This window comes from Oncorhynchus gorbuscha, unplaced genomic scaffold (genome assembly GCF_021184085.1).
Source record: "Oncorhynchus gorbuscha isolate QuinsamMale2020 ecotype Even-year unplaced genomic scaffold, OgorEven_v1.0 Un_scaffold_1868, whole genome shotgun sequence".
NCBI classification, from domain to species: Eukaryota; Metazoa; Chordata; class Actinopteri; order Salmoniformes; family Salmonidae; genus Oncorhynchus; species Oncorhynchus gorbuscha.
Window position 1 is genome coordinate 13136 of NW_025746525.1, and position 16145 is coordinate 29280.

General features: G+C 43.5%; 2 protein-coding genes and 2 pseudogenes across 2 annotated transcripts; all 4 read right to left on the bottom strand.

Annotated features, from left to right (window-relative positions):
- Window positions 1–861: 861 nt before the first annotated feature.
- On the bottom strand, window positions 862–1984 carry LOC124024457 (annotated as a pseudogene).
- A 571-nt stretch (window positions 1985–2555) lies between these two features.
- Window positions 2556–4116, bottom strand: LOC124024461 (fatty acid-binding protein, adipocyte-like). Its single transcript, XM_046338363.1, has 4 exons — window positions 3967–4116; window positions 3685–3857; window positions 3456–3557; window positions 2556–2755 (listed from the first exon to the last, which is right to left on the bottom strand). Exons 1-4 carry the CDS (start codon window positions 4037–4039, stop codon window positions 2702–2704), a joined length of 402 nt encoding a protein of 133 aa, XP_046194319.1. The 5' UTR covers window positions 4040–4116; the 3' UTR covers window positions 2556–2701.
- Window positions 4117–9111: 4995 nt separating this feature from the next.
- LOC124024464 lies at window positions 9112–10436 on the bottom strand (annotated as a pseudogene).
- A 3639-nt stretch (window positions 10437–14075) lies between these two features.
- On the bottom strand, window positions 14076–15632 carry LOC124024466 (fatty acid-binding protein, adipocyte-like). Its single transcript, XM_046338368.1, has 4 exons — window positions 15473–15632; window positions 15188–15360; window positions 14972–15073; window positions 14076–14275 (listed from the first exon to the last, which is right to left on the bottom strand). Exons 1-4 carry the CDS (start codon window positions 15543–15545, stop codon window positions 14222–14224), a joined length of 402 nt encoding a protein of 133 aa, XP_046194324.1. The 5' UTR covers window positions 15546–15632; the 3' UTR covers window positions 14076–14221.
- Between the last annotated feature and the right edge of the window lie 513 nt (window positions 15633–16145).

The following is a 16145-nucleotide window of genomic DNA, read 5'->3' on the forward strand; positions in this document are numbered from 1 at the left end:
AACTAAAGTATTAGCAGATCCAGGTCATGTTTAACTCTATTTGTGATACATTGCAGGTGTATTTGTTCTTTTTCAAAGCTGCAGGAGTTCTATTTTTACAATATTATATTTGACCTACAAATACCCCAAAACCCTTCTCTTAGTGCACTCTGATAATGAACCAAATATAATCAGTTTTGTGGACATGAAACAATAGTCAGTTCTTTCCTACCTTGGAGGCCATATCTGGGCTCACAACAAATCAAATCAAATTTATTTATATAGCCCTTCGTACATCAGCTGATATCGCAAAGTGCTGTACAGAAACCCAGCCTAAAACCCCAAACAGCAAGCAATGCAGGTGTAGAAGCACAGTGGCTAGGAAAAACTCCCTAGAAAGGCCAAAACCTAGGAAGAAACCTAGAGAGGAACCAGGCTATGTGGGGTGGCCAGTCCTCTACTGGCTGTGCCGGGTGGAGATTATAACAGAACATGGCCAAGATGTTCAAATGTTCATAAATGACCAGCATGGTCAAATAATAGTAAGGCAGAACAGTTGAAACTGGAGCAGCAGCATGGCCAGGTGGACTGGGGACAGCAAGGAGTCATCATGTAAGGTAGTCCTGGAGGCGGGTTGGAGGGGAGGCGGGTTGGGGGAGGCGGGTTGGGGGAGGCGGGTTGGGGGGGGGGAGGCGGGTTGGCGGGGATCTAAGTTGTTGCCTTCCGGTCCTGATGATCACAAGAGTTCAGATGGCCCGATCTCTGTCCCCCAGGGCCTGTACGGCTGATTTCTCAGGGCTGTGGAGGAGCCTGCAGAATTGAGGGCTGCCGGGGACACTCGGGAAAGTAGTGAAGGAGAAGGAAGACTGGGAGGAGAGGGGTAGTGGTTTTGAGCTTGGGGGCTTAGACTGACAGGGCCAGCCCCAGGGGTAGATTGTCATTGGGGGGCACCCTGAGTCTGGAGGTCACTGAGGTATCAGTAGAACAGGGGGATGACATTGAGGAGATGGAGCAGGGTGGGCTGCTGGTACTGTGGGGGGCTAGTGTCCATCCCTGGGGGAGTGGTAAGAGGGGGTGTGGCAGGTGGGCGGAGGGTGTCCTCAAAGCGGAGCCCCAGGCTAGTTGTCCAGGGTGTCCAGTCAATCCAGTGTGGATGTCTCTCTGAGAGGCGTAGTTGTTGAGGTGAGAGACCAGGCGTACGCGGAGTGGGTCGACACTGTTCCAGCCCTCCATGATGCTTAGGTAGCGGGCAGTCTCTGACAGACACTCCCTGAAGCCCAGGCTGCGGTAGTCCTTGGCCAGGGCGTGGGCTTCAAAATACCCTACCAGGAGAGGGAGGCAGAGGGTCAGGAACAGGAATTACACAGGAGTATACAGAGCACTACACTAGAGGAACTAAAGGACATGGAGACACTTGGTCTAATTCTGTGGTGGAGCTTGGAGGATATGGCTCGTTCCCTACAAATATGCAGAAGTTTTTCTAGAAGTTTACCTATCACTTTACAGGCTTTCATCTTAAATCACATCTTTGTATCGTTTTGGTATTGACTCACCTTGTCCGCTGGCAGCATGTATCATCTTCAAATGATCCACAGTAATCTGCAACATTTCAGCTTTTTCCAATTTTGACGATCCCTGTGAAAAAAGGCAAACATTCGATTAGATTGTGTTACTTGTAAAATAAATCCTAACCAAAGATGTAGAAAAGGCAGAAGTTGACTGAGATTAATATATTCTGAATGGTATATACACAATTGTACTGTAGCCTACCTGCTTCTCAAACGCACTTGGCACAAGTCAGATCAGTCAGGCTGTTTCAGTCACGTCGCCGTTTCTCAATAATCTGTGGCTGAGCGCGAGGTAGGATTTTTGAGTCTGACAGCATATCAAGGCGATGGTGAACCTCAATGGCAATATTTGGTGCATAATTATGCAGGAGTAATGTAATACTCAATCCTCTGTGTCGTTTTCTGGCTTTAGTTGGAGTTGTTTTCGGGGGTGACATCAAGTCATGTTCTGAAATAATCAAACACCTTTCCTAGAGACACTTGGAACAAACAGCAACGCTGCAGTCATAACAGCACCACTGGGCAGACCACTGGTCCCAGTAGTCATATTCAGAAGCACCTGAATGCTGCTGAAAAGTTCAGAATAGAACAGTCCTAAATAGGCAAAGAAATTCAGGTTTTAAAGTTGTGTAATAGCTAGTTAGCAGCAGGACGCTAATATGAAGGCATCCAGGGTTTAGTTAACCCACTAGTCAGTCATGGCAGTTTTTCATCGTAGACAAATGGTCAGTTGGACATTTCTACTTGATCACCAGTTCTCAGAATAGGTAGTGTGAAATCAATGTATTTTGCCGGGAACACTCAGTGTAGCGTGCTCAAAGTAAGCCAACATTAATTTATTGGAGAAAAATTGACACTGAAATGTATTGAATGTTAGCAGCACCACCTACAACCGAAGTGCTCAGGATAGACCAGAGATTTGCCCGTTTGTAATCCACATGGATTACATTTGCTGAATAGGCCTCAGCCTCCAAACTGGCCTACATATTGCAGTGAAGGAAATACCACTTTTTACAAAGAAGAACTGACTTTATTGAAAGCTTCATGGGATTTTGGTACCAATTGAGACAGTGAATTTAACATGGTAGGTATTGAACAGATAACATGCATGTTATTGATTTGCTGGTGGGGGTCTTCAATTCAGCAGGCTGGAATCACACCTCTTTCTCATAGGTCCTCAGCGCCACCACATCATCCATTACACATTTCTGGAATAGAGAGCAGTACACGCTTTAGGTCATGTAATGACAACAAGTGTCAGAACCGAGAACTCAAAATGTATTGATACAGTCAGTGATGAACAAACCACCAAATACATGTTGGAATCTATATTAATTTATTCTATAACAGGCACTTTACATTATGTGAGCTAAATAATGCATTATAAATTACTTTAAGGAAACTGATGTTACTGTACCCACTACAACCCCCAAAAAACATGCATTCATTCATTCCTATGGAGGACTGGTCCTACTGGATAGTGCCTATGGCGGACCGGTGGCAGCAAAGCCTCGCAATGGCAATGCCAACACATGCAGCAGCAATCCCAGGTTTATGTTAATCATTGGGTTTATTAGCACTCGATTACCAATTAATCATTTAGTTTAAAATAATTAAGTAGCGTGTTGCACATGACTGCAAGTGCTTATCAAACCACGCTTCCCAGCCAAAACTATAAAGGACATTTTGAACACATTAGCGCGTAAAAACGCGTGCCATCCTTGTTGGTAACCCCGGGAGAACGCAATTTACAAGATGACAACCTGCATTGCATAATGATGATCACATGCAACATTGAACAATATTGCAATATCAAGCATGGACATTGCAAAATAGGCTTATGAAAAACGCATATTTTATGTCAAACCAAGCAGAGAAGGGAATAGCAAGCAGGACATTAAACCTTACCGCAATCAATTTTCCATCTTGCAACTCCCGCTCGAGCGTGGTAGTCTTGCCGTCCCAAGTTTGTTTCTGCACCAGTTTTCCGTTCTCAAAGGTCATCAGAGTCTGGAAATAAAGTAGTGTCAGGAGGGCACAACTCACTAAATTTTAAAGTAATTTCTTTTTTTACAATCAATTGGAAACCACACTACTGTAACAACCGGCATGTCTATAGTGTGGCTCCTGCACCCACCTTGGTTTTCCTGTCATCTGCAGTCATCTCGTCGAATTCTTCATTCAATTTAAACTTGGCCTCTGTGGTTTTGAAAGTGCTCTGGGATTTCATTGATATTACACCGTCGTCGATGCTGAACTGCAAATTGGGCTTCGCCATATTCCCCATCTGCCGAGTAGCAAAACCCACACCTGTGAAACAAACGGATATTTATCTAATCAACTTTAGTAAGGTTCTAGATCGAAATGCAACATTGTCTTTCATTTAAAAACTACTTTATTTAATAAGGTAAGACTTCACCTATTGCCTTCATATATTCATCAAAATTCTCACTGGAAGTCATCTTCCAAGTTCCAACGAATGCCTCGACCATGTTGTAAATTTGAGCTAATCAACACCACAAACCACGTTAACGAACACTGCTTCGACTCTGCAATAATTACATCTGGGCCTGTTGTCATATTTGAAGCCTCATCTAGCACGTGCTTACCCAAGCAAGCCAATCAAGTGCTAGATCTGGTGCTTCCATGGCAACAGAGAGGATGAGGGGCGGGGGATAAATTATTTTCGGGCAGGGACTCAGCCTGCACTGTCTTTGACAGGGGTCTCCAACCTTTTCTTACCCAGGGACCCCCTGCCAGGCAAACCGGAGACCAAGGAACCCCAATCACATGTTGGCAAAAATATATTTAAAAACATCATGTATTGTGTCTTGTCTCATCATCTGGTGAATGATCATGTCAAGGAGAAGTAATCAACATTTTCAACTGAATAGATTTGGTAGATAGTTTTGACCTCAACACATGATAACCTAATTGGAAGAGAACTGTAAACCCTAACATAGCCAATTAGCTAGAAAGGTAACACAAAAACATTTTCACTAAGAGCAGCTGTTTAGATGGTAAAACAGAGATTAAAGACAACAAGGATGTGTTGGCAAAAATGAATGTAAAGTCAAGAAAGCCTATCAGCAGCCAGCGGCCCTTGAAGCAATGGGTGCTTTTTGAAAGTGTGATTTGCTCAATAATAGGAATTGGAGAAAAAAAACATACACATTTATAAAATAATATATTCTCCTCTTTTCTACTGTGGATATGTAATACACATTTTGTTTATTCCATTATTGCTAGCGATATTCATAAAAACATTTAAATAAATTCAAATATATTTCACTTTTTTATTTATTTTAATATATACACTACTGTTCAAAAGTTTGGGGTCACATAGAAATGTCCTTGTTTGTGAAAAAACAACAACATTTTATGCACATTTAAATGACATAAAATTGATCAGAAATACAGTGTAGACATTGTTAACGTTGTAAATGACTATTGTAGCTGGAAACTAGAATTTTTATGGAATATCTACATAGGTGTACAGAGGCCCATTATCAGCAACCATCACTCCTGTGTTCCAATGGCGCGTTGTGTTAGCTAATTCAAGTCTATCATTTGAAAAGGCTAATTGATCATTAGAAAACCCTTTTGCAATTATGTTAGCACAGCTGAAAACTGTTGTTGTGATTAAAGAAGCAATAAAACTGGCCTTTTTTTTGACTAGTTGAGTGTCTGGAGCATCATCAAAATGGCCAGAAACAAAGACCTTTCTTCTGAAATTCTATTCTTGATCTGAGAAATTAAGGCGATTCCATGCGAGAAATTGCCAAGAAACTGAAGATCTCGTACAACGCTGTGTACTATTCCTTTCACAGAACAGCGCAAACCGGCTCTAACCAGAATAGAAAGAGTGGGAGGCCCCGGTGCACAACTGAGCAAGAGGACAAGTACATTAGAGTGTCCAGTTTGAGAAACAGACGCCTCACAAGTCTTCAACTGGCAGCTTCATTAAATAGTACCCGCAAAACACCAGTCTCAACGTCAACAGTGAAGAGGCTACTTCGGGGTGCTGGCCTTCTATGCAGAGTTGCAAAGAAAAAGCCATATCTAAGACAATAAAATATTAAGATGGGCAAAGAACACAGACACTGGACAGAGGAGCCCCACGGTGGAGGTGTCATAATACCCATTAAACTTAGAGGTCAAACAGGGAAATCGTTCCAAACCTTTTTCCACCATTTATTTCTCCCATTGGGGATTTTAGAAACACTTCAAATAAGGGCTGTGTATCGTGTAGACTTCCCCTGGTGTGACGTTTTGATAACCATGTCAATCTCTCTCGGACAAGGTGACTTTTATCAATATATTCTTTTCTATTTGCTCTCAGATTCTAAAATGCTATTTAGCATCAAACTAGACATCAAATCAAACTTTATTTGTCACATGCACCGTATACAATAAGTGTAGACTTTACCGTGAAATGCTTTACTTACAAGCCCTTAACCAACAGTGCAGTTCAAGAAAGTCAGGGGGGGATTTTATTACAGGCAAATATATTGATAAAAGTCACCTTGTGCTAGAGAGATTGCCACAGTTATCAAAAATCACACCAGGGTAAGCCTACACGAACCACAACTCTTATTTTAAGTGTTTCTAAAATACTCTATGGGAAAAATTAATGGTGGGGAAATTATTGGAACCATTTCCTTGATTGACCGCTAGTTTTTATGGGTATTATGACTCATACTGGGGTACTTTATCTCCACCATGCAAATTCTATTAAATTCTGTTCTATTCTCTTCTCTTCTGTTCTGTCCTGTTCTATTCTATTGTAAAGCAGTGAGGTCCATTGAGCCAGCAGATGGAGGCAGTGAACACCATATTGAACGACATTTCTCACAGAAGAACTCCAGATTTTCATCCAACAAAGTTTGTCTGACTGAGTAACAGATTGTAAAGAACAGGGGAGGGAAGAAATATCTTGAGGGACCTGCATGGTTACTGTTATTAACACGATGGTCCTTTATGTACGCTGAACAGTTCATGACTCCAGGTCCAATAAAATACATTTCAAAATAGCTTTTGAAGTTGTGATTGTATGTTCATAAATGGTACAATATGGCTCTTTTTTCATTTCCTGAAAAGTTTCAGTTTTAGAGATATGTGTTTTCTTTCCGCTGGGACGCTGTAAACCTTTACACTAATGATTTGGCTGCAGCAAGTCTCCATCACTAGTATTCTACTGCTATACAATGGTCTCTAGTGGATACATTGCATACTACTACAGCAGGAACTTAAAGAGCACATCGAGTGATTGAGTCCCGAATGGCACCCTATTCCCTACTGTACATTACTTTTGACCAGAACCCCATGGGCCCTAGTCAAAAGTGATCTACAGGCTTCAGTATGTGTCATCCAGCTGCCATCTTTCCCTCAATCTTGGCCACACTATAGTCTCCTGCCATATTAGTGGGGTCAGACCAGACCATGTTAGTGGGGTCAGACCAGACCATATTAGTGGGGTCAGACCAGACCATATTAGTGGGGTCAGACCAGACCATATTAGTGGGGTCAGACCAGACCATATTAGTGGGGTCAGACCAGACCATATTAGTGGGGTCAGACCAGTCCATATTAGTGGGGTTCATGACCAGATGATTTAGTTTTAATCAATTCCATATTAATGGGGCAACAATGGCTCTAAAACTAGGTGTTCGACCAACCATCATTCATCAACCAGAACCAAAATCTTGGGTCTGTCCAGAGAGATTAGGGGGGTCAGCCAGCATATAGTGGGGTCAGATTCCAGGCCATATTACTGTTAGACCAGGCCACTTTACTCATATATAAAACATATAGTACATACAGATGTAGGATCTTAATTTGAGCCAGTTTGTTACAACAGGAAAATAATCCTGCATCAACAGAAATTGTGAATAATGTGGATTATAATTCATGGACATTTTTGTAGGGGTTGATACCATTTTTCTGCAGGGCAAATCAAGTTTGAAATTTCAATGTGGAAATACACACTTTAGATTTCTTTTTAAAGCTCAAATTCCTACAAGTTTGAATTTCCTGCTGAGAGAACAATGGCTCAGCAAAGAAGAGTGATCAAATGAAGATTCTCATCATCAGTAACCAAAACTCCTTCATGTCACCAAAAAACAGTCAGATATCAAGGCAGTTTGTCACGTTCTCTGTCTAATTACTGTTGGCTCCCCCCTCCTGGTCATATGGTGCTACAGATGTAGGATCGTCATTTGAGCCAGTTTGTTACCACAGGATCCCTTTTTATGTTCGGTTAGTTTTGTCTCATTCGTTACACCTTTCCATTTTATGTGTGCTTGATTGTCTTCCCTATTTAGCATATGGAACCCGCCCCTTTGTTGTGCGGGATTATTTTGATGTTGACGTTGTATTAGTTGGTGTTGTTAGTGCTCTGACCTTGTTAGAACAACAACAGTTGGTTTGAAGATTGGTCATCTGTTTGCAACTCCTTCATTTGGACATTTCAGTTTTGATGTTGACGTTGTATTTGTTGGGGTTAGTGCTCTGGACCTTGTTACCCGTTGGTTTGGTTTGGTCAGTGTTTGCTATTTGCGTGTTGGGCATTTTTTTGATGTTGACTGTTGTATTCGTATGGTGTTGATTAGTGCTTGGACCTTTTAGTGTTTGAACCCTGCCCCTTTGTTGGGGATTCATTTTGATGTTGACGTTGTATTCGTTGGTGTTGTTAGTGCTCTGGACCTTGTTACCCGTTGGTTTGGGTTGGTCAGTGTTTGCTCCCTGCGTGTTGGGCATTTCATTTTGGTGTCGTATTAAAGTGCACTTTTCCCCTGGACCCCTCTGCTCTCTGCGCCTGATTCCTCGCTACACACCCAGCCAGCCGTGACACAGTTGAAACAGATAAATGATTTGAGTTTATTTGAAGTGATGTGGGAAGTGGACAACATACTCTAAGCCCCACAACAGTTCATAGGTAAAACACATGAATCCTGAGCATTGATCAAATAAACATGCATCTTCTTACAAACTCAGTTTATTGGTACAAAAATATTACAAAACTACGTTTTTTCAAAGTTGCTTTCTATATAAAGCATGTTCGACAATCCCATATAGACATAACTAAAGTATTAGCAGATCCAGGTCATGTTTAACTCTATTTGTGATACATTGCAGGTGTATTTGTTCTCTTTCAAAACTGCAGGAGTTCTATTTTTACAATATTATATTTGACCTACAAATACCCCAAACCGCTTCTCTTAGTGCACTCTGATAATAAACCGAATGAAATCAGTTTTGTGGACATGAAACAATAGTCAGTTCTTTCCTACCTTGGATGCCATATCTGGGCTCTCAACAGTATTTAACATGAATTATTCATGATAAAAACATATAGGATTGAACACTTATCTATGTTCCTTTATACAGCAGTACTGACCAAGGGAGGTGGCATTAGCCTACCTCATCCCCCTCATTGCCAGAGGGGAAAAACAGATGACACAGTCAGGTACTCCTGCTTGGTTTGTGGAGTGTTGGAGGGAGGCAGGTTGGGGGGGGGCGGGGATCTAAGTTGTTGCCTTCCGGTCCTGATGATCACAAGAGTTCAGAAGGCCCCGATCTCTGTCCCCCAGGGCCTGTAAGGCTGATTTCCCAGGGTTGTGGAGGAGCCTGATGAATTGAGGTCTGCCGGGGACACTAGGGGAAAAGTAGTGAAGAAGGCAGACAGGGAGGAGAGGGGTGGTGGTTGGGAGAGCTTGGAGTTTGAGACTGACAGGGCCAGCCCCAGGGGTAGATTGTCATTGGGGGGCACTCTGAGTGCCTCTGAGGGGGCCGTCACGCTGAGTCTGGAGGTCACTGAGGTATCAGTTGAACAGGGGGATGACATGGAGGAGGAGATGGAGCAGGAGGAGGGTGGGCTGCTGGTACTGTGGGGGGCTAGTGTCCGTCCCTGGGGGAGTGGTAAGAGGGGGTGTGGCAGGTGGGCGGAGGGTGTCCTCAAAGCGGAGCCCCAGGCTAGTTGTCCAGGGTGTCCAGTCAATCCAGTGTGGATGTCTCTCTGAGAGGCGTAGTTGTTGAGGTGAGAGACCAGGCATACGCGGAGTGGGTCGACACTGTTCCAGCCCTCCATGATGCTTAGGTAGCGGGCCGTCTGACAGACACTCCCTGAAGCCCAGGCTGCGGTAGTCCTTGGCCAGGGCGTGGGCTACCAGGAGAGGGAGGCAGAGGGTCAGGAACAGGAACTACAACACAGGAGTATACAGAGCACTACACTAGAGGAACTAAAGGACATGGAGACACTTGGTCTAATTCTGTGGTGGAGCTTGGAGGATATGGCTCGTTCCCGACTAATATGCAGAAGTCTTTCTAGAAGTTTCCCTATCACATATTTTTTTACAGGCTTTCATCATAAACCAAGTCTTTGTGTTTTGGTATTGACTCACCTTGTCCGCTGGCAGCATGTATCATCTTCAAACGATTCAGGAATCTGCAAAATTTCAGCTTTTTCCAATTTTGACGATCCCTGTGACAAAAGGCAAACATTCGATTAGATTGTGTTACTTATCAAATCAGTCCTAACCAAAGATGTAGAAAAGGCAGAAGTTGACAGATTATTATATAGGAATCTAATATGTCTGTAATTATATACACACACACACACACACTTGTACTGTAGCCTACCTGCTTCTCAAAACGCACTTGGCACAAGTCTTCTGAGATCAGTCAGGCTGTTACTGATTCGGTCATGTCGCCGTTTCTCAATAATCTGTGGATGAGAGCGAGGTGGGATTTTTGAGTCTCCGACAGCATATCAAGATTATGGTGACCCTTAATGGCAATATTTGGTGCATAATTATGCAAGAGTAATGTAATACTCAATCCTCTGCGTCGTTTTCTGGCTTTAGTTGGAGTTGTTTTCGGGGGTGACATCAAGTCATGTTTTCTGAAATAATCAAAGTAGCACCTTTCCTAGAGACACTTGGAACAAACAGCAACGCTGCAGTCATAACAGCACCACTGGGCAGACCACTGGTCCCAGTAGTCATATTCAGAAGCACCTGAATGCTGCTGAAAAGTTCACAGAATAGAACAGTCCTAAATAGGCAAAGAAATTCAGGTTTTAAAGTTGTGTAATAGCTAGTTAGCAGCAGGACGCTAGTACTTCCGGCCCCGACAGAGATGGCCGCCTCGCTTTGCGTTCCTAGGAAACTATGCAGTTTTTTGTTTTTTTTACGTGTTATTTCTTACATTAGTACCCCAGGTCATCTTAGGTTTCATTACATACAGTCGAGAAGAACTACTGAACATAAGAGCAGCGTCAATTCACCATCAGTACGACCAAGAATATGACTTTCGCGAAGCGGATCCTGTGTTCTGCCTTTCACCCAGGACAACGGAATGGATCCCAGCTTGCGACCCAAAAAAATGACTTCGTAAAAGGGGGAAACGGAGCGTTCTTCTGGTCAGACTCCGGAGACGGGCACATCGTGCACCACTCCCTAGCATTCTTCTCACCAATGTCCAGTCTATTGACAACAAGGTTGATGAAATCCGAGCAAGGGTAGCATTCCAGAGGGACATCAGAGACTGTAACGTTCTTTGCTTCACGGAAACATGGCTCACTGGAGAGACGCTATCGGAATCGGTGCAGCCAGCTGGTTTCTCCACGCATCGCGCGGACAGAAACAAACATCTTTCTGGTAAGAAGAGGGGCGGGGGCGTATGCTTCATGGTTAACGTGACGTGGTGTGATCATAACAACATACAGGTACTCAAGTCCTTCTGTTCACCTGATTTAGAATTCCTCACAATCAAATGTCGACCGCATTATCTTCCAAGGGAATTCTCTTCGATTATAATCACAGCCGTATATATTCCCCCCCAAGCAGACACATCGATAGCTCTGAATGAACTTTATTTGACTCTTTGCAAACTGGAATCCATTTATCCAGAGGCTGCATTCATTGTAGCTGGGGATTTTAACAAGGCTAATCTGAAAACAAGACTCCCTAAATTTTTATCAGCATATCGATTGCGCAACCAGGGCTGGAAAAACCTTGGATCACTGCTATTCTAACTTCCGCGACGCATATAAGGTCCTGCCCCGCCCTCCTTTCGGAAAAGCTGACCACGACTCCATTTTGTTGATCCCTGCCTACAGACAGAAACTAAAACAAGAAGCTCCCGCGCTGAGGTCTGTTCAACGCTGGTCCGACCAATCTGATTCCACACTCCAAGACTGCTTCCATCACGTGGACTGGGATATGTTTCGTATTGCGTCAGACAACAACATTGACGAATACGCTGATTCGGTGAGCGAGTTCATTAGAACGTGCGTTGAAGATGTCGTTCCCATAGCAACGATTAAAACATTCCCAAACCAGAAACCGTGGATTGATGGCAGCATTCGCGTGAAACTGAAAGCCCGAACCACTGCTTTTAATCATGGCAAGGTGACTGGAAACATGACCGAATACAAACAGTGTAACTATTCCCTCCGCAAGGCAAGCAAACAAGCTAAGCGTCAGTATAGAGACAAAGTAGAATCTCAATTCAACGGCTCAGACACAAGAGGTACGTGGCAGGGTCTACAGTCAATCACGGATTACAAAAAGAAAACCAGCCCAGTCACGGACCAGGATGTCTTGCTCCCAGGCAGACTAAATAACTTTTTTGCCCGCTTTGAGGACAATACAGTGCCACTGACACGGCCCGCAACTAAAACATGTGGACTCTCCTTCACTGCAGCCACGTGAGGAAAACATTTAAACGTGTCAACCCTCGCAAGGCTGCAGGCCCAGACGGCATCCCCAGCCGCGCCCTCAGAGCATGCGCAGACCAGCTGGCTGGTATGTTTACGGACATATTCAATCAATCCCTATCCCAGTCTGTTGTTCCCACATGCTTCACCATTGTTCCGGTTCCCAAGAAAGCTAAGGTAACTGAGCTAAACGACTAGCGCCCCGTAGCACTCACTTCCGTCATCATGAAGTGCTTTGAGAGACTAGTCAAGGACCATATCACCTCCACCCTACCTGACACCATAGACCCACTCCAATTTGCTTACCGCCCAAATAGGTCCACAGACGATGCAATCTCAACCACACTGCACACTGCCCTAACCCATCTGGACAAGAGGAATACCTATGTGAGAATGCTGTTCATCGACTACAGCTCGGCATTTAACACCATAGTGCCCTCCAAGCACGTCATCAAGCTCGAGACCCTGGGTCTCGACCCCGCCCTGTGCAACTGGGTACTGGACTTCCTGATGGGCCGCCCCCAGGTGGTGAGGGTAGGCAACAACATTTCCACCCCACTGATCCTCAACACTGGGGCCCCACAAGGGTGTGTTCTGAGCACTCTCCTGTACTCCCTGTTCACCCACGACTGCGTGGCCACGCACGCCTCCAACTCAATCAAGTTTGCGGACGACACAGTGGTAGGCTTGTTTACCAAAAGCACTCAAACTTCTACAGATGCACAATCGAGAGCATCCTGTCGGGCTGTATCACCGCCTGATACGGCAACTGCTCCGCCCACAACCATAAGGCTCTCCAGAGGGTAGTGAGGTCTGCACAACGCATCACCGGGGGCAAACTACCTGCCCTCCAGGACACCGACACCACCCAATGTCACAGGAAGGCCATAAAGATGGACAACCACCCGAGCCACTGCCTGTTCACACCACTATCATCCAGAAGGAGAGGTCAGTACAGGTGCATCAAAGCTGGGACCGAGAGACTGAAAAACAGCTTCTCTCAAGGCCAGACTGTTAAACAGCCACCACTAACATTGAGTGGCTGCTGCCAACACACTGACTCAACTCCAGCCACTTTAATAATGGGAATTCATGGGAAATGTAAAATATATCACTAGCCACTTTAATTATGGGAATTAATGGGAAATGTAAAATATATCACTAGCCACAAAGCAATGCTACCTAATATGTTCACATACCCTACATTCATCTCATATGTATTTACTGTACTCTACTGCATCTTTGTGTAATACATGTATCACTAGCCACTTTAACTATGCCACTTTGTTTACATACCCCAATCACATGTATATACTGCACTCAATGCCATCTGTATCCTGCCTATGCCGCTCTCACTCACTTATATATGTTCATGTACATATTCTCATCCCCTTAAACTTGTGTCTATAAGGTAGTAGTTTTGGATTTGTTAGCCAGATTACTTGGTTATTACTGCATTGCCGGAACTAGAACCACAAGCATTTCGCTACACTCTCATTACCATCTGCTAACCATGTGTATGTGACAAATCAAATTTGATTTCAGGACCAGGGTTTAGTTAACCCACTAGTCAGGCATGGTAGACAAATGATTTCCGGGAACACTCAGTGTAGCGTGCTCAAAGTAAGCCAACATTAATTTATTGGAGAAAAATTGACACTGAAATGTATTGAATGTTAGCAGCACCTACAACCAAAATACTCAGGATAGACCAGAGATTTGCCCGTTTGTAATCCACATGGATTAAGTTTGCTGAATAGGCCTCAGCCTCCAAACTGGCCTACATATTGCAGTGAAGGAAATACCACTTTTCACAAAGCAGAACTGACTTTATTGAAAGCTTCATGGGATTTTGGTACCAATTGAGTCAGTGAATTTAACATGGTAGGTATTGAACAGATAACATGCATGTTATTGATTTGCTGGTGGGGGTCTTCAATTCAGCAGGCTGGAATCACACCTCTTTCTCATAGGTCCTCAGTGCCACCACATCATCCATTACACATTTCTAGAAAAGAGAGCAGTACACGCTTTAGGTCATGTAATGACAACAAGTTTCAGAACCGAGAACTCAAAATGTATTGATACATTCAGTGATGAACAAACCACCAAATACATGTTGGAATCTATATTAATTTATTCTATAACAGGCACTTTACATTATGTGAGCTAAATAATGCATTATAAATTACTTTAAGGAAACTGATGTTACTGTACCCACTACAACCCCCCAAAAAACATGCATTCATTCCTATGGAGGACTGGTCCTACTGGATAGTGCCTATGGCGGACCGGTGGCAGCAAAGCCTCGCAATGGCAATGCCAATACATGCAGCAGCAATCCCAGGTTTATGTAAATCATTGGGTTTATTAGCACTCGATTACCATTTAATCATTTAGTTTAAAATAATTAAGAAAATGTTGCACATGACTTCAAGTGCTTATCAAGCCACGCTTCCCAGCCAAAACAATACTAGATATTTTTAACACATTAGCGCGTAAAAACGCGTGCCATCCTTGTTGGTAACCCCGGGAGAACGCAATTTACAAAATGACAACGTGTATTGCATAATGATGATCACATGCAACATTGAACAATATTGCAATATCAAGCATGGACATTGCAAAATAGGCTTAAGAAAAACGCATATTTTATGTTAAACCAAGCAGAGAAGGGAATAGCAAGCAGGACATTAAACCTTACCGCAATCAATTTTCCATCTTGCAACTCCCGCTCGAGCGTGGTAGTCTTGCCGTCCCAAGTTTGTTTCTGCACCAGTTTTCCGTTCTCAAAGGTCATCAGAGTCTGGAAATAGAGTAATGTCAGGAGGGCACAACTCACTAAATTTTAAAGTAATTTCTTTTTACAATCAATTGGAAATCACAACCGGCATGTCCATAGTGTGGCTCCTGCACCCACCTTGGTTTTCCTGTCATCTGCAGTCATCTCGTCGAATTCTTCATTCAATTTAAACTTGGCCTCTGTGGTTTTGAAAGTGCTCTGGGATTTCATTGATATTACACCGTCGTCGATGCTGAACTGCAAATTGGGCTTCGCCAGATTCCCCATCTGCCGAGTAGCAAAACCCACACCTGTGAAACAAACGGATATTTATCTAATCAACTTTAGTAAGGTTCTAGATCGAAATGCAACATTGTCTTTCATTTTTTTTAAACTGCTTTATTTAATAAGGTAAGACTTCACCTATTGCCTTCATATATTCATCAAAATTCTCACTGGAAGTCATCTTCCAAGTTCCAACGAATGCCTCGACCATGTTGTAAATTTGAGCTAATCAACACCACAAACCACGTTAACGCACACTGCTTCGACTCTGCAATAATTACACCTGGGCCTGTTGTCATATTTGAAGCCTCATCTAGCACGTGCTTACCCATGCAAGCCAATCAAGTGCTAGATCTGGTGCTTCCATGGCAACAGAGAGGATGAGGGGCGGGGGATAAATTATTTTCGGGCAGGGACTCAGCCTGCACTGTCTTTGCAGGGGTCTCAACCTTTTCTTACCCAGGGACCCCCTGCCAGGCGAGACCAAGGAACCCCAATCACATGTTGGCAAAAATATATTTAAAAACATCATGTATTGTATCTTGTCTCGTCATCTGGTGAATGATCATGTCAAGGAGAAGTAATCAACATTTTCAACTGAATAGATTTGGTAGATAGTTTTGACCTCAACACATGATAGCCTAATTGGAAGAGAACTGTAAACCCTAACATAGCCAATTAGCTAGAAAGGTAACTCAAAAACATGTTCACTAAGAGCAACTGTTTAGATGGTAAAACAGAGATTAAAGACAACAAGGATGTGTTGGCAAAAATGAGTGTAAAGTCAAGAACGCCTATCAGCAGCCAGCGG